Source organism: Eubalaena glacialis, chromosome 12 (genome assembly GCF_028564815.1).
Source record: "Eubalaena glacialis isolate mEubGla1 chromosome 12, mEubGla1.1.hap2.+ XY, whole genome shotgun sequence".
Lineage (NCBI taxonomy): Eukaryota > Metazoa > Chordata > Mammalia > Artiodactyla > Balaenidae > Eubalaena > Eubalaena glacialis.
Window position 1 is genome coordinate 49858175 of NC_083727.1, and position 26970 is coordinate 49885144.

At 36.8% G+C, this 26970-nt stretch overlaps 1 protein-coding gene across 1 annotated transcript in view; it reads left to right on the top strand.

Annotated features, from left to right (window-relative positions):
- The window catches only part of CDK19 (cyclin dependent kinase 19), a 180103-nt gene that overhangs the window by 112950 nt on the left and 40183 nt on the right, over nucleotides 1-26970 (top strand). Inside the window, exons 3-4 of the mRNA XM_061206930.1 lie at nucleotides 20531-20641; nucleotides 22106-22246. Of these exons, the coding sequence (XP_061062913.1) occupies nucleotides 20531-20641; nucleotides 22106-22246 (252 nt within the window). The remainder of the gene's footprint in view (nucleotides 1-20530; nucleotides 20642-22105; nucleotides 22247-26970) is intronic.

Sequence of the window (26970 nt, forward strand, 5' to 3'; positions counted from 1 at the left end):
AGCAGTCTTGAGGGAAAATAACAGAGCTGGAGGAATCAGACTCCCTGACTTCAGACTATACTACAAAGCTACAGTAAGCAAGACAATATGGTACTGGCACAAAAACAGAAACATAGATCAATGGAACAAGATAGAAAGCCCAGAGATAAACCCATGCACCTATGGTCCACTAATCTATGACAAAGGAGGCAAGGATATACAATGGAGAAAAGACAGTCTCTTCAATAAGTGATGCTGGGAAAACTGGACAGCTACATGTAAAAGAATGAAATTAGAATACTCCCTAACACCATACACAAAAATAAACTCAAAATGGATTCGAGACCTAAATGTAAGACCGGACACTATAAAACTCTAAGAGGAAAACATAGGAAGAACACTCTTTGACATAAATTACAGCAAGATCTTTTTTGATCCACCTCCTAGAGTAATGGAAATAAAAACAAAAATAAACAAATGGGACCTAATGAAACTTAAAAGCTTTTGCACAACAAAGGAAACCATAAACAAGACGAAAAGACAACCCTCCGAATGGGAGAAAATATTTGCAAACAAATCAATGGACAAAGGATTAATCTCCAAAATATATAAACAGCTCACGCAGCTGAATATTAAAAAAACAAACAACCCAATCCAAAAATGGGCAGAAGACCTAAATAGACATTTCTCCAAAGAAGACATACGGATGGCCAAGATGCACATGAAAAGCTGCTCAACATCACTAATTATTAGAGAAATGCAAATCAAAACTATAATGAGGTATCACCTCACACCAGTTAGAATGGGCATCATCAGAAAATCTACAAACAACAAATGCTGGAGAGGGTGTGGAGAAAAGGGAACCCTCTTGCACTGTTGGTGGGAATGTAAATTGATACAGCCACTATGGAGAACAGTATGGAGGTTCCTTAAGAAGCTAAAAATAGAATTACTATATGATCCAGCAATCCCACTACTGGGCATATACTCAGCAAAAACCATAATTCAAAAAGACGCATGCACCCCAATGTTCATTGCAGCACTATTTACAATAGCCAGGTGATGGAAGCAACCTAAGTGCCCATCAACAGACAAATGGATAAAGAAGATGTGGTACATATATACAATGGAATATTACTCAGCCATAGAAAGGAATGAAATTGGGTCATTTGTTGAGACATGGATGGATGTAGAGACTGTCATACAGAGTGAAATAAGTCAGAAAGAGAAAAACAAATATTGTATATTAACACATATATGTGGAACCTAGAAAAATGGTACAGATGAACCAGTGTGCAGGGCAGAAATTGAGACACATGTAGAGAAGAAACGTACGGACACCAAGGGGGGAAAGCCGCGGGGGGTGGGAGTGGTGGTGTGATGAATTCGGCAATTGGGATTGACATGTATACACTGATGTGTATAAAACTGATGACTAATAAGAACCTGCTGTATAAAAATAAAATAAAATTCAAAGAAAAAAAAAAAGGACAGGATGCTTGAGCTGACTCTTGAAAGTGAGTGTCTGAGTATTTGCAGGTTGGGGTAAATTACTTTCTGGCAAGGAAGGAGCTGTGGTATGAGGCAGCATGGTGCATCGGGTAGCCCAGAGGCGGTTTGGTGTGGCTGAGGTAGGATGCAAGCAAGAGGCCAGCCAGTGAGAAAGCTGGAGAATCAGGATTGTCAAGGAGCTTCAGTATAGATATTTTCAGGAATATTTTTAGGATAAGAGAAACTGCTGACAAAGTAGTATTATTTTGTTTGATCAGATTTTTCAAGAAAGTGCTCACATTTAATAGATAGCATAGATTTAAAATTGAGGTGTTCTGAACCATGGGATTTTATGTGAGATCATGTTTTTTGTTTTTTGGTTTTTTTAAAATTAATTAATTAATTAATTTATTTTTGTCTGTGTTGGGTCTTCTTTTCTGTGCGAGGGCTTTCTCCAGTTGCGGCGAGTGGGGGCCACTCCTCATCGCGGTGCGCGGGCCTCTCACTGTCGCGGCCTCTCCCATTGCGGAGCACAGGCTCCAGACGCGCAGGCTCAGCAGTTGTGGCTCACGGGCTTAGTTGCTTCGCGGCATGTGGAATCTTCCCAGACCAGGGCTCGAACCCGTGTCCCCTGCATTGGCAGGCAGATTCCTAACCACTGTGCCACCAGGGGAGCCCTGTTTTTTGTTTTTTATATGGTGTGGATCTTACCATATCACTATATTGACAACTGAGACTATGTTATTAGTAGTACCTGACTTAAGAATACCCTTCCTGAAGGATTTTTCAGCTCCTTCTTCTTCCTTCCCTATTCCCTTAGTTCTGCCCCCTCCTCACCACCTCAGCCTTACCAACCAATGACTTTCACAAGATCTTGTTGCCACTTGTTACAGGGACATCTTTAAAGAATTTGTGAGTTCACAAGTAAAGGAAGGGAGGAAGCTGGGAAAAGGTATAGTGGTTTAATAGTTGATTTCACCGTACTCGCTCATAAGGAGGCTGTTCTGTTCTGTATCATAATCCTATGTTGCTTGATTTTTTAAAAAAATTTATTTTATGTATTTATTTTTGGCTGCGTTGGGTCTTCATTGCTGTGCGTGGGCTTTCTCTAGTTGCGGTGAGCGGGGCTACTCTTCGTTGCAGTGCGCAGCCTTCTCATTGCAGTGGCTTCTCTTGTTGCGGAGCACGGGCTCTAGGCATGCGGGCTTCAGTAGTTGCAGCACGCCGGCTCAGTAGTTGTGGCTCGCGGGGTCTAGAGCATAAGCTCTGTAGCTGTGGTGCACGGGCCTAGTTGCTCCGCGGCATGTGGGATCTTCCCGGACCAGGGCTCGAACCTGTGTCCCCTACATTGGCAGGCGGATTCTTAACCACTGTGCCACCAGGGGAGCCCTTGATTTGTTTTTCTTCTACTCTTTTTTTGTTAAAAAAATTCAAATCTTCAGCCAGTTAGATATTCATTTGCGCTAACATTAGCAAATAATTCTGGAAATGATCATATGCGAACATCTGAGCAGATGTTTACTTTTTCTTACTGCTCTATGGATTTTTCTCTCTCTATATTTAAAAAATGTTGAAGTCTCTCCTAAAGTAACAGAGCAAAACAGTATAAAACCACCTCTCTGAGCCCTTAGTGCCCCTCCATTCGTAACCAAGTGGTTTCTCCTCACCATTAACTGTCAAGGGCAGCCTAGCTGTTGTAATCTGGATTTGTTTCCACCTTCCACCTTGGTTCAAAAAGTATTTATTGAGTGCCCACCACATGACTGGCCTTGTTCTCCTTGCAGTAAATAACGGTGAATAAGACAAGCATGATATCTATCCTCATGGAATTTATAGTTTCAGTGGAGAAAACTATTCTTTTTAAGCTTCCTCCATACCTCTGACAGAGGTTGACAAATCCAATAGACACTTCTCTCAACATTTGAAATCATTATCTGTTCTCCCTTCTGAGAGGAAGGAAATTCTTCTTGGATTTTATAACAGTACATTTTCTCTCCTCAGAGAAGGAGACTTCTACTTCTTGAGCACATATTCTGAGTCTTTGTGTGATCCTCTTTCTCTTAAATGCCTCTTTTTCAGTCCCTTAAATGTGTGTGTGTGTTCTTCCCTCAAAAGAGCTCTCTGCTAATTGACCTTCTCATCTTCTCATGAAAACACTTCCTGGGCAACTTCATCTCTGTGCTAATGACGCCCCAGTTTTTTTGCCTCCAATTGAGTGCTGTCTGCTGAGTTCCAGATCCGTATCCAAGACCACCATCGGTATGCCCCATGGACATCTCAAACTCATTAGGTCTGGTTCTAAAGTCAACATTTCTCTCCACCTCAAAGCTGTAATGCTTTTTCTGAAATTTGTAACATTATCTATTCACTTGCTTATAGCATCCTAGATCATTTGCCATCAGCCTATCAGTTACTAAATCCTACTGATTCTGTCCTGCCCTCTTTTTATCCATCTTTCTATCCTTATTGCTGTTACCCATGTCAGGTACTATCCTCCCTCCCTCTCTCGTTTAGACCTATTGGCCTCATCGCTTCCAGCATTAGCCTTGGCCTATGCTCCCACACTCCTGGGGCATATATAGATTATCTAAATTTATTTAGTCATGGAACCTATGTCTTGAACAACTTTTGACTTCTAGGTTATATGAGAACTTAAAAGTATAACTAAAAGGATTTACTGATACTGACTATACTCATACATGGAATGACCATAGAGTTTACCAAGTAGTTAACATAGGTATATATATATGTACATATATATATATATATATATATAAAAACATTAGAATATGTATAAAAATATAAATAATACAAGAGGTCATTTGTTAAATTCCAAATGAGTGGTACATATAATTGCCATAGGGTTTTTGTTTTTTTTTTAAACTGGCCAGAGGGGAGGAATTTTTTTTTTTTTTTAATTTATTTATTTTTGGCTGTGTTGGGTCTTCGTTTCTGTGCGAGGGCTTTCTCCACTTGCGGCGAGCGGGGGCCACTCTTCATCGCGGTGCGCGGGCCTCTCACTGTCGCGGCCTCTCCCGTTGCGGAGCACAGGCTCCAGACGCGCAGGCTCAGTAATTGTGGCTCACGGGCCTAGCCGCTCCGCGGCACGTGGGATCTTCCCGGACCGGGGCACGAACCCGTGTCCCTTGCATTGGCAGGCGGATTCTTAACCACTGCGCCACCAGGGAAGCCCGCCATAGGGGTTTTGAAGGGCATGAGATCATTAATAGTAAAGTCCTTAATGAATGGAAAGGAACAAAGGAAGTAGACAGCTGGCAAGGCTAGTGAAGGATGGGGGTGGATAAAAGGGAGAAAAAGATAATGTAAGGTAAGTAGTAAAGATACATGAAACTGAAGTTAGTAAAATTAAAAAACAAGCTTTCTGTGGATGCTCTGGCTGCATAAAATACATGGTGTGGTTGCCATGTTAGTGAAAACAAAGTCTTTTTTTTTAATTTAATTTTTATTTTGTATTGGAGTATACTTGGTTTCCAATGTTGTGTTAGTTTCAGGTGTACAGCAGAGTGATTCAGTTATACATATACATTATATCCATTCTTTTTCAGATTCTTTTCCCATATAGGTTATTACAGAATATTGAATAGTGTTCCCTATACTATACAGGAGGTCCCTACTGATCATCTATTTTATACGTAGTAGTGTTTATATGTTAATCCCAAACTCCTAATTTATCCTCCCCCCCACCTTTCCCCTTTGGTAGCCATAAGTGAAAACAAAGTCTTTTGACTTCATTGCCCTGTAGTCCTTTAACTTAGGGACTGGACTATGTTCCTAATCCTGGCGAGTCATTTTGTAGTTATCTGCTCTTATCAAACAGGCAATTAGGCAATAGATTGTGTTTGTAACCAGAACAAACACATCCTTTGACACCAAAAAAACAACTTAAAATACATGCCCTCATGGTCTGTTGTACGTGTATTTGAGCTATGTGGTCTTTTGTCAATATTCTGAAATTCTGAGATAGCCTAGCATTTTCAAAAATCTGTTATTTTGGTGATCTCTTTATAAACAATCTTAACTAAACTTTTAATTTCAATCTTGTCAATTCCAGAGATTATTAATGTGTATAAATTACAATGGGGGGCCATTCCAAATATATGTATATAGATTCATTTTTTAGAATTCATTCAAGTCTTAGCATATGTCATCTGTGTCTTATTAATACATCTTTTTCCTCTTTTTAGAGTTTTCTCTGTGACTTTTGGAAATTATATTTTTTCTTCATTACCATTTCAACTAGTACTGTTTTTCAAGTTGGTCGTACTAAGTAAGAACTGACACATAAAAACTCAGTTTAATATAAAATGATTCTTGGTTTTGAAATGGAAATTATAAGGTTGTTAAGATATTTCCTGAACACTCTATTCAAAATACTTTTTAACATAATATCCTAGAGCAGTGGTTTTCAAACTTTTTGACTGTGATCCACTCTTGCTCTGGCGCTCTCTCTTGCTCATAACCTATGATGTGCACTGGTGTTTTCAATTATTTTCTACTCCAGTCCAGTTCAGTGATTTCACTTGGGGAGTGGGGGTGGGGAATGCTGTTTGCAACTCACTAAACTGATTTCATAATCCACTAATGGGTTATAAGTTGCAGTTTGACAATATCTTAGAGTAGATTTTTATAAAAATTAATTTTTAAAAATTGTAGAACATTTTATAGGGTAGCAAATCAAAATTATTCATAATTTGTTCCTCTAGGTAACTCCTGTTGACATTTCAGAAATATTAAAGAAAAATATGAGTGATAAGAATATATAAACATAAAAAAAAGAATATGTAGACATAATAAGAATTCAAAAGATATAGAAAGATTTAAAATGAAAAATTTTACACTTCTACTTTCCTCAACCTAGTCCTCCTGCACAAAAGTAACTACTATAGATGACTTCTTCTGGCCTTACCAATGCTTTTTATGCATATGCTAGCACATGTATATCTTTTAAAAACACCAAGGGATGCTATACATTCTGTCCCATCTTTATCACTTAATATCACCAAAAATACAGATCTATCTTATTCTTACTGCATTCTTTTTAATGGCTATTTAATATTCTACTGTAGGGATAGACCTTAATTTATTCAATCAGTTTCCTGTTGATACCACTTAGATACTGTTAAGCTTTTAAAAAATTCCCCAGTCTGATAGATGAAAAATAGGTCTCCATTGCTTCAATTTGTATTCTTAAATTAAGTGAGGTAGCCATATTTTCATATAATGTTTGACTATTTAAATTTATATTTATTTTTGTGAAATGTCTATTCATATTCCCTACCCACTGTTGAAGTGTTTTTCTTTTTTTCTTAATGATTTTTTATAAGCTCTATAAATCAAGCAAATTCCCTCTAATGTCTTACAATTTGGTGAAATTCTCCAAGTTTGTTGTTAGCCTTTGTTTAGAATATATTTTCTGTGCAAGATAGTTTTGTAGTCAAATTAATCCACCTTTTCCCTGTGGATTTTATTTAAAAGGAGCTTTCCCCAGAGTGGATGTTTGTTTGTTTTAAGTTTATCAAAGAGTGTGATCAGAACTTATGTTGGAGAAGAGCATTTCAAAGAGGACAGTCTAGTGAGATTTGACATTGTATATGTACATTGCAAACAGCCTTGAGTAGGCATTAAGTTTCAAAGCTCCAAAATCATTCACAGAAAGCTTGCTTTAATGTTGTCCTTTTTGCATATGTGCTCTGCTAAACACAAAATTATGGAAAGTTATAATATTGTGAACTATTTTAATTATTATAGTGATTTCTAGTTTTTTCCTAATCAGTGTTTAACATATTTTCATAAAAACCACATATGTCACATTGTAGTTCTTTAAAAAAAATTAAAGTTAACACTCAGTAGAAATAGAATTTATTGATTAAATCTAGTAGATGTTTAAAAGAAAATAATAAAAGAAATAATTTTAGAAGAAAGAAAAGAAATAATTCATTTCATTGTGGAAACTCATCCCCCCTCTGTGTTCTCTCATAATACGTATAAAGATTTCTTAGCAGAGTAGGAAGGAAGTAGATTTTCTATTTAATGGAAACAATACAGTAGACATTTCCTGGATTATATTTTGGTTAGATCATTTAGTAGCTTTCCTTATTACTACTGTTAAAATTCCTGTGAGGTCTTCAGGAACTATAAATGATTAATTTATTTGAGCCTTGACTTCACTGCATTTATCTTCTCTAGAAGCACAGTGATATGAAATACATTGGATTATTGGTACTGATAATTTAGCCATTAATACTTAATTAAAACCGTTAGCTATAAATTGTAAATGTTAGTACATTTCCTTGTAGCATCTGGGGTGGGTTGTCAGACCATTGATAATGCCAGTCATTCCGAAAAGTGGAACATCTAACACGCATTAGACAGGTTCCTTCAGAAAGCAAAAGCCTTTCCCTCTCCCTGTACATCCTCAGCCAGCACTGTCTAGGAATTGGGGGGCAGTGGGGGGGAAGAGATGAATTCCAGGGCTACTTGGCTGCCTGTTTTTACTAAAGAAAATGTAAACTGTGCATTTTAGAAGTGTATTGGGTTGGCCAAGAAGTCCATTCAGGTTTTTCCATAACATCTTAACGGAAAACCCGAACGAACTTTTTGGCCAATCCAAGTTATAAAGATATGGGTTAGATGTAAAACCAGATAGTTTGAGAGTGCACTGAGATAAAAATAAGGTTTATTATGGGCATCTAAGATAAAACTACTACTACATTATTTTGCTGAATTAATTAATTACCAATTTCAAGTTATTTTTCAGACATTAACCTTTTTGAACATTCTTATTTAATTTTGTTAGTCAGTTTCTTGTTGATAATGGCAGTTTTGAAAACAATATTCTCTCAGTGTAGGATAAATGTCATCTGACCAACGTGTTTGAAAACCAATTCATGTACCATTGCTTTCATTTTCTTATTCAAGAAAACTTGTTGAATGCCTACTACTTTGTGCCAGGTCCTGTGCTATAAGTGGTTTTATAAATATTCATCTGGAAAGAAGAGAGCTATGCTCTATTACATATGATAGAAGTCTGCCATAGCAAATTTAGAATAAAGTAGGGATTTCATTTAATATTTACTCCTAGAAGATGAGTAATGAAGGAGTTCTTAGATTCGGTATATTCATGACATGATGAGAATATCGGCTAGTACACTTTTCTTGCTGGTTGAGTCTCTGTAATTCTCAGTTCACTCCTTCCAACAAACATACTTCATTAGGAGTACCTTCTCTGACTTTCCAGCCTAGGTTATGTCTGCTGTATATGCATATTCTGTATTTTTCTTAATAGCCTCATCATAATTATAGTTTTAAAATTATTTGCTTTATCTGCTTTCTCTTTGGTCTCTATTAGGCCATAAACTCCCTGAAGCTCCCTGTGCCTGAAATTTGCTGGGCACTTAAATGTTTATTAATGAATTTTGACTTTTTAAAGTCATTGCTACCTGCTGGGTACTTTCCATCATGTTTCTGCCTCATCCCCATGTCCCAGGGCAAGGCTTTACAAGAGACAATAGGTAATGGGTAGAATTCTGTGCAGTGGAGACCTTGGGAGCCCATTCATGATGATTGTAAAGGGAGTATTCCGAAGGTGAAGGCCACAACTTATGCCAGTTATGACACTCCCTTTATCAGGGCAAAGCTCACTGGTCCTTAAGTTGGATCTTACCTACCTGTCTCATTTCTGGTTAAAATCTTTACAGTGCAGTTTTATCTTGAATCTCAGTCTCCCCCCCCCCAATAAATTATTTGTAGGAAAAATAGATTTAGCCTTTGGAGTGGATGGTTTTGAATGTTTTATTTGGGAGTTTTACCTTTGAAGCCATTTAAGATTTTAGGATGGGAGAATTAACATTATTAGATGTTTCATTTTAGGAAGATATCTTGATGTCAATGCATGAGATGTAGGCGATATGCATGTCAATGCATGAAAAGATAGGCGATAGATCATCACTCATTAATTCAGCCACCATTTGTTAAATACCAACCCTGTGTCAGGCTTGTAGACAATGGAAATGTAGAGATGGAAGGCATAGTTCCTGCATTCTAGAACCTTACAATCTATTAGGGGAGATAGATAATTAAACTACATTATAATTTTATTTAATTAGTGGTATGTTAAGAGAAATACAGGATGGAAGGAAACACAGGAGAGAGGCACCCACTTGGACTAGGAGTTTCAGGGAAGGCTTTTTAGAGGCAGTGATAAATTAGTCCTTTCTAAAAAGCAAGTAGGCGTTAATCAGGTGAAGAGGATAGGGAAGATGTTTCCAGGCAGAGACAAGAGCACATGTATAAATACCAGTTAAAGGTTTATTTTAATTGTCAAGGTGAGAATTCATGAGTGATATTTAAAAGGTGGAGTATATAGCACTTGTTCAGTAACTGAACACTGATTGGTTTTAAGGTTTTGAATTTGCCTTGGTGATTGGGACATATTGGTGTGATTGCAAGAATAGTGGACCCACTATTCTTGGGTGGAGGTGGGCAAGTGATGTTCAGTTTTGGATCTGTGGGTTTTGAGGTACAGTGGGATTTCCATACGGATGTATAGAATGCACAGTTGGAAACTGATGTCAGAGTTTAGGGGTGAGATTAGGGGTAAAGACTGAGGTTTGAGATTCTCAATAGAAGTAGTAGCTAAACCTCAGACACATGGGTAAGATATCAAAAGAGACTGCAGAATAGAGGAGAAGGAAAAGAGGACTAGAGACAGAGGGGAATAAGAAAATACTTTTTTTCTTTTTAAGGCAGGATCTAAATAAGGAGTTTTAAGTTAGTTTTTTATTTCTCTTCATTTTACTTCAAGGAGAAAAAAGGATAAATGAGGAGGAAATAAACATTTGTTAGGAGTTCATATTTACTGAAACCCCAAAACACTAAAAATATGCCTAAAGTCAAAGATAAATTTAGTTTTGATAATTGTGAAGGTAGGGAAGGTTTTCAGCAAGGATCATTGAAGCAAGAAAAGATTTTCTGATTACCCCTCAATGAATCAGAATGCCCCTGAGAATTCCAGGTAATTTAGGTTTTACTTTGTAAACTCTATTTTGATTTGTATCTGTTTTATTTTTTATATTTAAAGTTTATATACTCAGAGTGCCATTGAAAAGTAACTACTGTAGCTGACTTATGGCCTTACCAATGCTTTTTAAGCATATACCAGCATGTATGTATATCTTTTAAAAATTCCAAGGGATGCTATATATTCTGTTCCATCTTTATCACTTGGTACCATATCTTACTAATCATTCCAAACCAAAAATACAGAACTATCTTATTCTTACTGCATTCTTTTTAATGGCTATATAATATTCTACTGTAGGGATGGACCTTAATTTATTCAACCAGTTTCCTGTATCCAAGAAGTGTATCCAATTTTCTCATATGGAATATGTTACATAAAAGATTAAATACTCATATTTTAAAAGAACATATATGCTCTCGTAGTCAAGGGGATGTAAACTTCTTATTTCTTACAGACTGCACTTGGTTTCAAATATCTTTCTCAGACCAAGTACATGTAGTACTTGAAGTCAGAGAAGAGGAAACTAGATTGTTTGTTGCAAATGGAAAGCGAAATAACTTTCCTATAGCTATACTATTATTATAGAATCTACTAGAGGAGTGTTTTAGGCACTTTGGGAAGGAGATGAGATGGCATTTCCCATTGCAGCATCTCTCAAACACGTATCTCTGACTGCCTGGAGTGCTTAACCTTTTTCACGTATGTACAGCATAAGTAACAGCTATTGTCTGTCAAGAACTTGTAGCATGCCAGGCATTTTACATCTGTTATCTCATTTAGTCCTCATAACATTCTTGCCAATAGTGGTAGGTATAAGAGTAATAACTATAATTTGTCAAGTATTTAATATTTTCTAAGCATTGTGTTATGTAGTTAATGTATATTTTTTTAATCCTTACAGAAACTGTATGTTTGTCAGTAGATATTTTTATTCCTCCATAACGCTTAGAGGGGGTAAGCAACTTGCTTTATGTCATACAGCTGTGGTCAGGGCTTAAACTCAGGTCTCTGAATTCTAAAATTTGTACTTCTTGCATTATACCTGCTACCTCACTATTACTTCTATCGGGTGGCGATGGGGAACATTGACCTCCTTGAAGCTTCTGACTGGTACCTAAGCAGTGTCACTAGAGTAAAATAAAGCAGAAAATTTAGGGCCACCTTGAACCGGGCCTGGTTTAGTGTGTTAAAGACCCCTGTTCAGCGTATGAGTGCCACCTGCTGGAAGGTTATAATGTATCTACGTGCTTGTAAAGTCCTTCCAAAAAGGTTGTCACAGGTGTGAAAGTGTCAGGTTTCAAAATGTAAGTTTTTAAATTTCAGTTTAGGAATGCTGGGGCATTTTGAAGTTAGGTGAATCTCCTATTTGCCATAAAGTACGTTTCTTCATTTATCGTCATTTTTTTTTTGCAGAGAGGGGAGGGTTACACATTAAAAAAAAAAAAAGATACATTCCATGAGTGCTTTCTAAAATAAAGTTTTCTTTTTTTAAAAAAATTAATTAATTAATTAATTTTTGGCTGTGTTGGGTCTTCGTTGCTGCGTGCGGGCTTTTCTCTAGTTGCGGCGAGCAGGGGCCACTCTTTGTTGTGGTGCATGGGCTTCTCATTGAGGTGGCTTCTCTTGTTGCGGAGCACAGGCTCCAGGCGTGCGGGCTTCAGTAGTTGCAGCATGCGGGCTCAGTAGTTGTGGCACACGGGCTTCAGTAGTTGTGGCGCATGGGCTCTAGAGCGCAGGCTCAGTCATTGTGGCACATGGGCTTAGTTGCTCCGTGGCATTTCGGATCTTCCTGGACCAGGGATCCATCCTGTGTCCCCTGCACTGGCAGGACCTGTGTCCCCTTCATTGGCAGGCGGATTCTTAACCACTGCTCCCCCAGGGAAGTCTCTAAAATAAAGTTTTCTAAAAATAAAGATCAATGGTCAAATGAATCATACCGTTACTTATAACAGATCAAATAAGAATAAAAAATTGGATTTACTTTGAGATAAGTGAGTTATTGAAGTATAAGAGGACCCTTTCCAATTAGATACCCTGAAAAAGAAAAATCTGGAAGCCCTGGGGGCATCAGAGACTTGGAGAACAGAAAGTACAGATGAAAGAGGAAGAAAGATGTGTGGATAAAAATACAAATGGATTCTGTAAATGTTAGTCTAGCACAAGGCTCAATGGACTCAGGATCCTAAATAGTCTTTAGAGAAAAAAGTTTAGGATTATAGCTTTAGATTGTTTTATGTTTAGGATAGTGAAAAGTAGATGCTTCTTATAGTCACTTAGATGCCTTGGAAGGGGGATCAGATAAAAGTCTTGGCATGCCCACTGCACATTCTTCATTAGGCTTCTTTTGGATCACGTTAGTACTCTGTAAGTGTCTGGTACAGGGGATGTTATCACTTAGTGTGGGATTTTCACAGGAAAATCATGCTATACTTAACTGCTCTTTATGTGATTAAAGCATATTTGTAGTTGCATGATGTCATGTTGAACAAGTATTTGTGTGACAAGAGATTAAACTCCATTGGTAAAATCTGATTTTGCCAAGAATTCAGGAAAGTACAAGCATGAACATCTCCTTTCTTTTATCCCTTCTCAGATCAACTGTGAAAGAAGCTTAGCTAGCATGATAGTATTGATTTCTTAGCAGGTAGATTTCTGGAGAGAAAGAGCTATCTTTTCTCTGTGTGTGTGTGTGTGTGTGTGCGTGCGTGTGTGCGTGCTCACGTGTATTTGTACATTATAAGAGTAACGCTCATTTAGAAAACTTGTGAAGTAGAAAAATAGGAAGAAAGAAAAATCCCACCTCCCAGAGATAACTACATTGACGTTTTGGTATATTTCCTGGTTTATAAACATATTTTATATTTTGCAGCCTTTATTTATTTTAATTATTTATTTTTTAACACGAGAAAAGCATACAAATTTTATTTGATGTTAAGTTTTGTGTGACACAGGGGCTTTCCTAGAAAAGAAATGAAGATGCCAAGAAATGGGTAGGCCTGAGACCTGATGTCATTTTTAACAAAGAGCAATAAATTTCAGAGACATTACAAGACAAAGGAAAGGGTTTTTAGACTTCTAGGGGCTGCAAACTGTGGGAAGGTAAATGTATAGGGGAAACCAATGGAAGATAAGGGCTATCTTAGCATGGTTTGTTTGTGCTGGTCCAATGCAATGCTGACTTTTTGTCTTCTTCGTGGTCATAAAACTTCCCTGGGAGAGGGGATTTATGGCAGTCCTCAATTCTTAGAGTTTCTACTTTTAGTCAGATAAGGGAAGCTGCAGGAAGGCTCCTTTCTGCATCTGTTGAATCTCAAATGCCTTCAGCTCAAAATCATTCGTATGCCAAAGTGTCATATTTTGGAGTGGCATATTCTGATCCCCTTCACCCTCCTCCAAAATAAAAGATGAAATTTAAATCTGATGAAGGCAAATAAATGGGAATTTCTGTACCAGTGTGCCTGGCTAGGGAAGAAAACACATTTTTTCCCTTTCTCTGATTTTTAAAAATTGAAGTATAATTGACCTACAATACTATCTTTGTTCCAGGTGCACAACATAGTAATTCGATATTTCTGTACATTACAAAACGATCACCACACGGCCTTTTATTATAGCATTAGAGCAAAAGTCTTTTCTCATGTATTTAAAAACTCTTGGCATATATATTTGAGACTGTGATATGTGGATATACCATAATTATCAGTTTTCTGACTATTGGCTGGCCATTTGTGTTGTTTACTGTTTTTGTTCATTTGTTTCTTCAGTAAATAGCAGTAGAGAAATTTACTTTTTTATTTGTTTGTTTCAGTAAATAGAGACAGAGAATACACTTTCATGTGGCGTTTGTCTAGGGCCTAGCATATTTATTTTTGCTAGCCTTGAAAGTAAACAGTGATTTGATTAATCTGTGCTTTAGTTCCTCAGTGTGCCTCCCTTTGTTCTCTGTTCCTATGTATCATTTTCTTCAGGATTTTGTAGCATTTATTGCATTCACAGCCCTTTCAAGGAATGCCCTCATAGTACCCCTTGGCTCTTCCGGTTCTGTACCAGGTTAACTATCTCACCCTGAGCTATTAAGAGCTATGTTTCTGCTCTTTACATCAATCCAGCACTCATACTTTTGCTAGAGTGGGTGCTAGTTGAGAGAAAAATTCCTTTTTAAGCCTAAAGTAAATGGAGCTTGTGGAAAGTTAGAGTCCCTAGAAGAACTATTTTAGACACAGTCTATTCAATTTATTAAAAACAAAATCTCTCAAAACGCCTTTTGAAAGGATAACAACGTTTTATAATATTCCAAGCTATTTACTGGTTGATTTTGTAAGAACCAGGTAAGTTCAGTAGATTTAATTCTTTTGACAAATATTTATTGAGTACTTACTGTGTGCTAGGTACCATTTTAAGCACTGGGGATATAAAACCAGTGGAAACTTTGCCTTCATGGAGTTTATATGTTAATGGAGAGAAACAGACAATAAACAACGTAAAGTAAATTATTGTTAGAAAGATAATGTGGTATATATATTATGTATTACCTAACACCCAGGGGGAATTCTGATGCAGTAACCAAACCTATTAATATTTCTTTTGTAATAAAAGTATGAGCATTCACACTCAATGGACTAAATAAAGACTATAGCCGCTTGATGTTAGTGCAAATGAGATACTTCTATAAAATGAGTATTAAAGGGTAGTTTTCAAAATAGGTAAAATTATGACTGTGATCCAGATGTAAAATGAACACATTTTAAAGATTTTATTTAACTTATTAAATGAAGGAACCAAGTAGATGTTATAACCCATTCAAAGAAGAATCCATAGGACAGACACATTTATAGGTCAGGAATATTAAAATGATGTGCAAATTAAGGCAAAACTAGCATCTCCCACAATGGGAGAGGGAAGTCAACGAACATCTTCTGGACAGGACAGAATTTGCATGTAGATAGACATGACTTATTCTGCATCATTGTCAGTTATCTATAATGTACAGAGTTGTAAAATAGCTTCCATAGAATCAGAATCAGATAACCTGAAATGATGTGCCTTCGACAATGCATTTTTTCCACTGAAGTGTAAATTTTTTTTCCTACCTGAGTTACTAGAAAGCTTTTGGTTTTCTGAGCTCTCTAGAATTATAGATAAGGGATATAGAGCTATAGTATATTTGATAGTGATAGTACTTTGCAGAAAAATAAAGATGCAGAGGGGTGGTTATCATTTTAAATAGAAGGACTGTAGAAGACTTGAGGAGGTGATATTGAGGATTGAGCTAAAGTAGATGAGATATTTTTGCCTGAGTAACTGGAATGATGGAGTTGCTTCTAACTGAGATTGGGTAAGAGCAGTTGGGGAAGAGGGCAGGGGAGGTGGAGATCACAACCTCAGTATCGGCTTTTAGCCATTCAGGTAGAGGTGTTGAGGCAGTTATATATACATGCGTAGCTGCACTTCAGGGAATACGTGTGGGCTAGAAATAAACATTTGGGAGTTAATACATACAGGTGACATTTAAAGCCTCCAAACTGGATGAGATCGCTTAAAAAAGCTCCTTCTACATGCCACACATTGTGCTAGTCCCTGTACAGATAAATTTAAAATTGTCTTTGTCCTCAAAGAGCCTATGGTCTACTCGGGGAGGTGGATGTAAACAGTTAAAACTGTATAAAAGTATACTAATACAAATACATATCAAGTATACTAAGATAAATACATATCAAGTATACTAAGATAAATACATATCAAGTATACTAAGATAAATACATATCAAGTATATTAATATAAATACATATCAAGTACAGATGATTCAGGGGAGTCAAATCTGAGTCATCCTAAACTCCATCACCCCCAAAGTCACTCGTTCAGTGGCCCGACCATGAGACATGCACGGAAGAAAGTCACAGCGTGGTACCTTTTATATCAGCTGACTTCTCCACTAACCCACTGTACCCAGCATGTTTCTAGTGATATTGGAGAACCTCGCTGGTGACACTTCTGCATGGCTTACAAGCCTCCTTATTATTTCCCCTTTGCCTTATCTCTTGCTTTACTTCCTCAGTTCTGTCCCTAGTGACAGAGATGATTGATTTTTATTTTTTGATTGAAGTATAGCTGATGTACAATATTATATGTTACAGGCGTATAATATTAGTCTTTCACAATTTTAAAGGTTATTCTCTATTTATAGTTATTATAAAATATTGGCTGTCTTCCCTGTGTTGTACAATATGTCCTTGTAGCTTATGTTATGCATAATAGTTTGTACCTCTTAATCCCCTATCCCTATATTGCCCCTCTCCCATTCCTTCTCTGCACTGGTGACCATTAGTTTGTTCTCTATATCTGTGAGTCTGCTTCTTTTTTGTTGTGGTCACTAGTTTGTTGTATTTTTTAGATTCCACATGTAAGTGATATCATACAGTATTTGTCTTTCTCTGTCTGACCTATTTCACTTAGCATAATACCCTCCAAGTCCATCCATGTTGCTGCAAATGGCAAAATTTCCTTCTTTTTTTATGGCTGCAACTCTGTATTTTTGAAACACCACTCTGGCTATAGAGTGAAAAATGAATTAGGAGAGGGAACGAAACAGACATAGTTTGCTATTTCTTAGCCTCAGCCTGCCTTCCCATTGATATTTAGTGACTTATAAAGACTTGAAGGGTTGGAATTCCCTGGTGGTCCAGTGGTCAGTACTCTGCACTTCCACTGCGGGGGGCGCGGGTTTGATTCCTGGTTGGGGAACTAAGATCCCACATGCCGTGTGGTGTGGCCAAAAAAAAAAAGACCTGTAGGGTGGAAAAGGCATAATAGGTATGCAGAAATGGAAAGTGTATGTTGCTATATAATGCAATTTTGGGGGTAAGGGGAAATTTTCTAGTAAATGCATGCAGTTGCAAACTTTACCCTCTTCCTCCTGTATGTCATATTAAAAGGTAACCTGAACGAATGGCAATTCCTCAAAAAAATCAAACATAGAATTACTATAGGGTCCAGCAATTCTACTTCTGAGTATATAAAAGAATTGAAAGCAAGGACTCAAACAGATATTTGTACATCAGTCTTCAAGGCAGCATTATTCATAATAGCCAAAAGGTGGAATCAACCCAAATGTCCATGGGATGGTAGGAGGGATGAATGAATAAGCAAATGTGGTGTGTACATATGATGAAATATTACTTAGCCTTAAAAAGGAAGGAAATTCTGATACATGCTACAACATGGATGATTCTTGAAGACATGTTAAGTGAAAAAAGCCAGATGCAAAAGAACATATATTGAACAGATCCATTTATATGAGGTACCTGGAATAGTCAAATTCATAGAGACAGAAAATAGAATAGCAGATACCAGGGGCTGGGAATGGGAGATGTATACTGGCACAGAGTTTCAGTTTGTGAAAACATTCTGGAGAAAGGATACAGTGGTGGTTCTTGCACAACAATATGAATGTACTTAATGCCACTGAACTGCATACTTAAAAATAGTTAAAATGGTAAATTTTATGTTATATATATTTTACCACAAAAAAAGTGACCTGGAAATACCATGGAGCTGTGAGAAAGAACAGAAGGATTTCTATAAACTAATATTGTACTGGTAATGAGAGATGTACAGAATAAAGTAAAAAATAAATAAGTGCTATCTTTTGTGTAAATATTCATATTTGCTTTTATTTGCATAAACAAACACTGGAAAGATTAACAAGTAACTAATAAAAGTTGTTATTTCTAGGAGGCAAGAGGGCCTGTGGTCACTGGGGGCAGGAGTGGTAATGGGACATCTCAATGTATCTCCTTTTATGTACTTTTGATTTTTGAACTATGTAGATGTATAACCTATTCAAAATAATGTTCAAACATAGGACTTAAGGTAGATTCATTGTAGAGGGATCAGTAATTCGTAGTCACAAAAAACCTAATTTTTTAGAGGTATTGATTAAATATTGCTACATGTGACGTGCCCTCTCCCAGACAAGTGGGGTCCAGGGTTCAGGGGTCTGTGCCAGTGTTTGGTGTTTCAAGAGCCTGGTTTAGATGCAGAAGTGAGTTTCACCTTTCCTTCCCCTGCAAGCAGGAAAGAGAACATATATTCTGGGTAGACACTTGATAAAATCAAACTCTCTAAGTTCATCAATAGCAAGGTTGACCATGGCAAGTGGGATCATCATTAAACACATTATTTGACTGAGTCTAGGAGCCTAAAGCGTTCAATAAGCAGGAAACTGTCTGAATATAGCTCTGCATTCCTCCAAAATGCCGCTTTCTCTGATTCCATCATTAATTAGGAACATATGATGTGTAACATTTGCATCTGAAGCCAGAAGCAGGACTGCTTAAGATTTCTTAGGCCATGGGAGCAGAGACAGTAGCTGATAGCTGAGCACCCACCTAATTCTGCACCCCCCCAACCCTACCCCTCAGCAAGGGAGTAGGACCGTTGTATCTTCCCTGGTCATTTTTCTTCCAGCTCCTCCTTTCCCACCTACATCCAACAGGAAATACAGGTAGAATCCTGAGGCAGGCTGTGAGAAGTAAAGGCCTGCTAGGGTCAGCTCAGCCCATCCTACCTTTATTTCTTAGCTGTGTTCCAGGGCATAGGGTTTGGAGGGAGAACCCAGGGAGTCCCATCTGGGAATCATGCCCAAGTTATAGCTGGTAGATCACTTTCCAGCAAGGTTGTCAAGGTGTAGGTGAAGAGAAAGAGCTGAGTGACAGAGGCAAAATGAGAGAATTGAGAAATCTGTCATTGAAAGTAGTGAAGAAATACACAACTGGGAAGTGGCCTATAAAAGTTCCAGAGGTGGAGTTCAGATGACTTTGACATGATTCCAGCACAAGCATTCAGGTATGCGCTACTCATTTAAAGTTATTAGGATGGCTAAGTGATTTATTTCTCTCTGCCTTGTTGATCTATTTGTATGTCTGTGTTCCCTACCACATTGTAGGAATCGAAGACAAGGACTTTAGCTGAATTGGAAAAAACATGGACTTTGGAGTCAGGCAGATCTATTTAAATCCAAACCTCTTCTCTTTCTAATGTTGAACTTTGCTCAAGTTATTTTTATTACACTGAACCTCAGCTTCTGTGTGCATCATAGTGTTGTTAGGAGGATTAAGTGTGAGAAAATCAATTTATATACTCTCCCTTTTTGTATCTTCCACAGAGCTTTACATTTAAAAGGCATTTGAAATATTTATCAAACTGAGTATGTTTCTACCTATTAAGTCTGAACCCTGGTTAAGGACAGCGTGAGGCAGGCATATTTATAAGGCTTTCACCTTGAGCAGCTAATGTTATTGTTGCTAAGTATTTTATCAGGCAACTGCCTGTTATGTGCCAAGTACTAAGTTTTCACGTGCTGATCTGGTCTATCTTTCCTTCTTAGTATCAGAGTGCAGCTTGAAGCTTTCTGCTTTGTGTAGGCCTATTCTTTTCCCTATTTACAGGACCTCTTCTCCACACCAACTTTTATCAGTGGGTTTGAGAGTCATTCCCTTATGCTCATTACTCTTCTAAAAAACCTCAATCTCATGCTCTAGGCATGGATAAGTTAGGGATTGTTAAATATCTTTCCTTCTTTTGTGAAATATTTATTGAGCACATACTGTGCTGGAGTGGATACAAACAGTATTTCTGCTTCCCAAGAAGTTTTTCCTCTAGTTTAAAAAAAAAAATACGCGCATGTCAAAATATATTTAATTATTTAGCAATATGATATTACTTTTGCTTTTACTATTTTACATTTTACCATGTAAAATGATCCCATTTTAAAAACACACACATACACATAGAAAAAGGATTGGAAAGAAATGCATCAAGATGTTAACAAAGCTTATCTCTGAGTAGTGGTATTTGGGTGTGCACGTGTGTGTGTGTGTGTGTGTGTGTGTGTGTTTAATGTTGCTTATCTGGATTGTCTAAATTTTCAAAAATTTCATTTTGAAGTTATGGGAAGTGCATCATCCCCCCCTCCCCTTGCTAACAGGATAGTGACCCCTCTCTTCCTCTTGCATTCAGCTTTTGCGAGAATTGAAGCACCCTAATGTGATCGCCCTGCAGAAGGTGTTCCTTTCTCACAGTGACAGGAAGGTGTGGCTGCTGTTTGATTATGCCGAGCATGATTTATGGGTAAGTCTAAGCTCACTTTATTTTTAGGGTAATTTTATATAGGTATGAAGAAACAAATGTATGTGCTGCATACTGCTAATGCACAGAAAGGAAAACTTGCTCTGTTGACCATAGTTCAAAATAAATATACTAAGTGTAAATTTTGATTTAAAAGAATTAGAGCAATAAACATTAACATCCTATTTTACTGAGAAGATAGTATTTGTAACATTCAGAAATTTCACTTCAAAAAATCTTACTGAGTGGGAAATTGTAATTTTATGCAAGTAATTAATGGCAGTTTACTAATATGTGTAGTGAAAATTGCTTTCTTTTGTGGTCCACACAGTAGTTCAAATTTAACCAGTTATGTACTTGTGAATAGTTTCTCTCTCTAAATTAAGGTCAATCTCTTGCAGCATTTTGCCATTTAAAGTGGACTCCACCAAATAGAAGAATACCTACGGTTTTGCAAATATTAGGGTTGTTTTTATCAATATATAAAAGAAGCCAAAATTTTAAATTCCAAATGTTTAAAGTTAGGAATCAGGGCATTTAAACATTTTATCCCAGGAGTTGCCAAAAGTAAAAAAATTCCAATTTGGCAGTAAGTTCAAATTTTGTATAATTAAATTTTGATTCAATATAGTGTGGTTTGTCATCTATAAAAATTGTAAATCTTTTTAGGAATAACTTTAGCAAACTCATAGGTCTTGAAGGAGATTTCAGTTTATGCTCTTATAGCAGATATTGACAAGAATCTCCTCTGCCGCGGATATTTAGTACCCATTTTGGCATGTTTTGGACAAGGGTGGAGTGGAGATGGAGGTGGATGTGAGGGGTGGGCGCAGGTAGAATTTCTTCCCCTTCATTACAAAGTTTTTATAACCCACAATGTAACGTGTACATAAAAATTTGAATATGATGATCTGGTTGTATTTATTTCAATGGGATTGAATTCTCCTTTTTTTTCTCCCTGCTCCTTTCTAGTAGTGATTTGCTATTTAATATTGACTACTAAGAATATATCCTAATTTCATTATGTGCCAAAGAAGGTGAACTTTCCAATAATTCTAATAATACATATAGCCAGTGATGTTACCCAAATGCACTAACTTTTTATAGAATAAGAAAGATTTACAGGGTTTTTTTCCTTTTGTTTACTCTTTCTGTCAGTAGAGAATACAACCAATACTATTTTTTAGGCAGGTTTTTAAATACCAACCCTTTTTACTTCTTGGTTTTATTTAATGAAAATCTTAATGGTTTCAGTAAATCTAGTCATTATAACCACATTAATACTGTCATATTTACCCTCAATATAGATTCTGTTTTGGTTTGATCTTATTATTCAAATTATTTTTCTTTGTGTCATTATTGGCCTTTAATAAGTAATCTTAAAATGTAGAGAATTTATTGCAGCCTTGATTGTGTTTTATTGACACAAAGACTATGTTATTATAATATATATATTTTAATTTTTAGCATATTATTAAGTTTCATCGTGCATCAAAAGCAAATAAAAAGCCCATGCAGTTGCCAAGATCTATGGTTAAATCATTACTTTATCAGATTCTTGACGGTATCCATTACCTCCATGCAAATTGGGTGCTTCACAGAGATCTGGTAAGTATGTTTCTTTTAAATCTCTCAATATGTGTCTTTCTCTTTTCAGAACTATCTTTTATTCTTGGTACAGTTACAATGAACATGAATTATAGAAAAATTTGAAAATGCACATAAGCAAAAAAGAAGGAAATAAAAATCGCCATAAGCCTATGATCAAAAGATTACCATTATTAACTTTTGGTGTATGTTCTTCCCTTACATTTACACACAGCTATAAAATGTCATTGTGATTTTCAACAAATGATTGGCATAATCTTTTTTTTTTTTTAATTTTTACTGGAGTATAGTTGATTTACGATGAGCATAATCTTAATGGGATGGCCATATGTGAAACAAGTACCTTTTGATCCATTTTGTTTTTCATAATTTTGCTCACCATTAGTAAAAACTTTAATAATTAAAGACTGAGTTCACATTGTTTTCAAAGCTAAACTGAAATAATGACACTGCATCCAGTAAATAGAATGTTATTAGTATTAACAATAAGTAAATAAGTAAATCTAACAGGGGAAATATATCAATACTTATTAGGCATATTATCCATAATTCAAATGTTTGATGTTTGCTTTTACTTTTTTACTCAGTACACATATAGCAAACATTTATTAATGTCAAATTATTTTATTCATCTTTTCACTGTTATCATTTTAGTTTATGTTGATGAGATTTTTTGTTCTTAAGAAATATGGGTACTTAATAGCTGTAATACCACTGAGATTATAGTTGCAAGTTTTATTTTGCTTAGGCTTTTACAGATTCTAGGGATATAGTAGGGATAGATCGAGGTCAACTCAAGTTTTTTAATTGAGGAGAAGTATTTATTATAGAAAGGAATGAATACATAAGGGGATCTAGATAGTACCCCTTGCTACCTTGTCAGTCAGGCCTAGTCTTCTGGCTTGAGCATCTCTTGATGTGGCATTGAAGTTATATTGGGGCCAAATGACAGGGACCACAAAGATGCATTTACCATTTCAATAGAAGCATTTCACCTCATAATTTTAAACTAAGGTTCTCAAAGCCTTCCACTTATCCACGTTACTATTACCCATGAATTAGCATGTATTAAAATGATTCTTGGGTACATGAAGTTGTCTAGGTCAAACCTTCCTTCATAAATGGTTTTAGATTTTAATTTGCTGTATATAACATAGCCTATGTGAGTTATATTTTTGAGGTCATATTCATGTTTGAATCATTGATCAGAATCCTTTACTGAAGATTAACTGATCTCAACTCTTCTCTTTTTGTCACAAAATTGTATATTTTGTTCTAAATAGCATAGATTAACACATTTTATTTGTGATGTCACTGCCTGAATATCCAGTGGTACTAAAACCTAATATAAGCAGGACTCAGTTTTCTCCCATCCAAACTTGCTGCTGCTTTAGTGTCCTCTATTTTGGTTATGGCAGCACCCACCTCCTAGCCTAGAAACTTCTTTTACCACTTGCAGACCCTTGTACTCCACATCCAGAACTTGCCTAGTCCTGTCAGTTTCATCTCTGAAATATCTCTTCCATTCATCTGTTTCCATTCCTAGTGCCTCATTCCTAGGTTCAGGCCTTTATTATCTTTTTCTTGTAGTATGGTGCTAGCCTCTTAACTTGTCTCCTTATCAACAATCTCTTTCCCTTTCAGTCCACTTTAGATCTTCTGAATAATTACTCAGCCCCTGCTTAAGAACTTTGAAACAGTTCCTCATTGCTTACAGACTAAAGCTATAGTTCCTTTTTTGGCTTTTGAGGTCTTCTCAGGTATAGCTCCAACTGCCTTTAAAAATTTTCTTCTATATCCCTGTAATCTTTTACTTACACTGTACTGTTTAACTATTGATTGTTCCCTGGATCCTCCTGAGAGTTCCTGCCTCAGTGGCCTTTATTTCTCCTGTTAAAACTCCTTACCCCGTCTCTACATATTCAAATATTACCTGTCTTTCAGGACCTGCACAAATGTTAAAACTTATCCTCATATCCATCATTACTTAGAAATAATCTCTCCTCCTTGTTGGTTGCTGTTGTACTTCATCTTTACTTCTCTTCTGGCATTTGCCTATTAGTACTATAGTAATTTATATAGATGTCTAGAAGATGTTCTAGACCATAAACTTATTGAGAGAGTGGGGTCTATGACCCATTTTGGTACACTACTGCTCCGGTACACAATAGGTACTGAGTAAATATTTCCTTAGTGAATGAATATCAGTGAGAATATTAATTACTACGGAATGTTTTTGGATCAGGTAACATATGTATTCAGCACACTTCCCAAATAAATTTTTATTATTTCCTTGTACGTGTAAAGCATGAAAGGGTGAGGACAGTACAAACATGACTGTATCAAGACCTTCTCAGGAGTTTAGTCTGAGAGAAGAAATAATGACATGTACACAAACAATTTTACTATACGATAGACGAGAGAGAATGTGAACATGGCAATGTGAGAAGTACAGACTAAATGCTGTTCAGGGTTAGAAGAGGTTCTGAGTGGGGGAATAAGGACAAGCTTCAGAGAGGTGCCATTTGAGCTGGACTTTGAAGGATGAGTAGAATTTAAATAGAGATTTGAGAGATGAGGGTAACCTAATGGAGTGTTGGATGTAACATTTCTGAGGTGAGAAAGCACTTGAATTATCCCAGAAAGAGTGTGTAGTTCTGTCTGGCTCAAAAATGGATAAGCTGAATTAGGGTAGTATGAAGTAAGACTAGGAAGATATGGGTTGGAGCCTGATTGAGGAAGGCCCTAAATATCAGGCTAGGGAGTTTGTTTGTTTTTAAGTGCTAAAAGTTTGTGAGCAACAGAATGAAGTTTTTTTTCCCAAATGAAATTATTTTTCCCCATTAAAGAAGCCACCATTGATTATTATTACTTCATCCGTAGCATGGACACAATATGTATGTTTTTAATTGAAGTATAGTTGATTTACAATGTTGTGTTAATTTCTGCTGTACAGCAAAGTGATTCAGTTATATTTATATTTATTTATACACACACACACACACACACACACACACACACACACACACATACATTCTTTTTAAAAATATTCTTTTCCGTTATGGTTTCTCATAGGATATTGAATATAGTTCTCTGTGCTATACAGTAGGACCTTGTTATTTATCCATTCTATATATAATAGCTCACATCTGCTAACCCCAGCCTCCCACTCCATCCCTCCCCCAACCCCCTCCCCTTCGGCAACCACCAGTCTGTTGTCTATGTCCGTGATTCTGTTTCTGTTTCATAGATAGGTTCATTTGTGTCATACTTTAGATTCCACATATAAGTGATATCGTATGGTATTTGTCTTTCTCTTTCTGACTTGCTTCACTTGGTGTGATAATCTCTAGTTGCATCTATGTTGCTGCAAATGGCATTATTTCATTCTTTTTTATGGCTGAGTAGTATTCTATTGTATATATGTACCACATCTTTATCCATTCATCTGTTGATGGACATTTAGGTTGTTTCCACGTCTTGGCTGTTGTGAATAGTGCTGCTATGAACATAAGGGTGAATGTATCTTTTTGAATTATGGTTTTGTCTGGATATGTTCCCAGGAGTGGGATTGCTGGATCATATGGTAACTTTATTATTAATTTTTTAAGGAACCTCCATGCTGTTTTCCATCGTAGCTGCACCAACTTACATTCCCACCAACAGTATAAGAGGGTTCCCTTTCCTCCACACCCTCTCCAGCATTTGTTAGTTGTAGACTTTTTAATGATGGCCATTCTGACTGGTGTGAGGTGGTACCTCATTGTAGTTTTGATTTGCATTTCTCTAATAATTTGTGATGTGGAGCCTCTTTTTTAAAAAATTAATTAATTAATTAATTTTTGGCTGTGTTGGGTCTTCGTTGCTGCATGTGGGCTTTCTCTAGTTGTGGCGAGCGGGGGCTACTTTTCGTTGCGGTGCGTGGGCTTCTCATTGTGGTGGCTTCTCTTGTTGCGGAGCACGGGCTCTAGGCGCGCAGGCTTCAGTAGTTGTGGTGTGCGGGCTCCAGAGTGCAGGCTCAGTGGTTGTGGAGCACGGGTTTAGTTGCTCCGCAGCACGTGGGATCTTCCCGGACCAGGGCTTGAACCCGTGTCCCCTGCATTGGTAGATTCTTAACCACTGTACCACCAGGGAAGGTGGAGCCTCTTTTCATGTGCCTATTGGCCATCTGTATTAGCATGGACACAATATTGAAGATGTGTTCTGAAGGTGGTTCTGACCTAGTATAACACTTGTTTGTATTTTACCTATACATTCCCCTAGTGCCTCTACTGCTTAAGTAAGTAACTCTAATAAGATTTGAAACTTTAAACCAGTAGAAATATAGTCTGTGATAGCCTACTCAATTCTTTTGCTGATCATGAGGCCTGCTATCTGGGCCATATTGTCATATTGTCATGGTTTTGCCGAAGTATTTTCAGGAGTAGAAGATTTAAACTGTATATTTACTTTATAGATACATTCTGTGGTAGATACAGAAAGATAGAGTATATCAAGTATGAATATGGTTAAAAGGGATATGTTGGAGACATTTGAAAAATTATTATTTTGTATGTGAGCTGAAGAGTAGAGTTGCAGTTTTAGTCAATGAGTAGGGTTTTTAAATGCTTCATTTCTTATTATGATAGGGAATCTGGCTTTACGCTATTTGTTAGTCACAACTGTTTCAGAGTGCATACCATCTCTAAATTTTCATTTGGTGTGAGAAACCTAGAAAATCCATA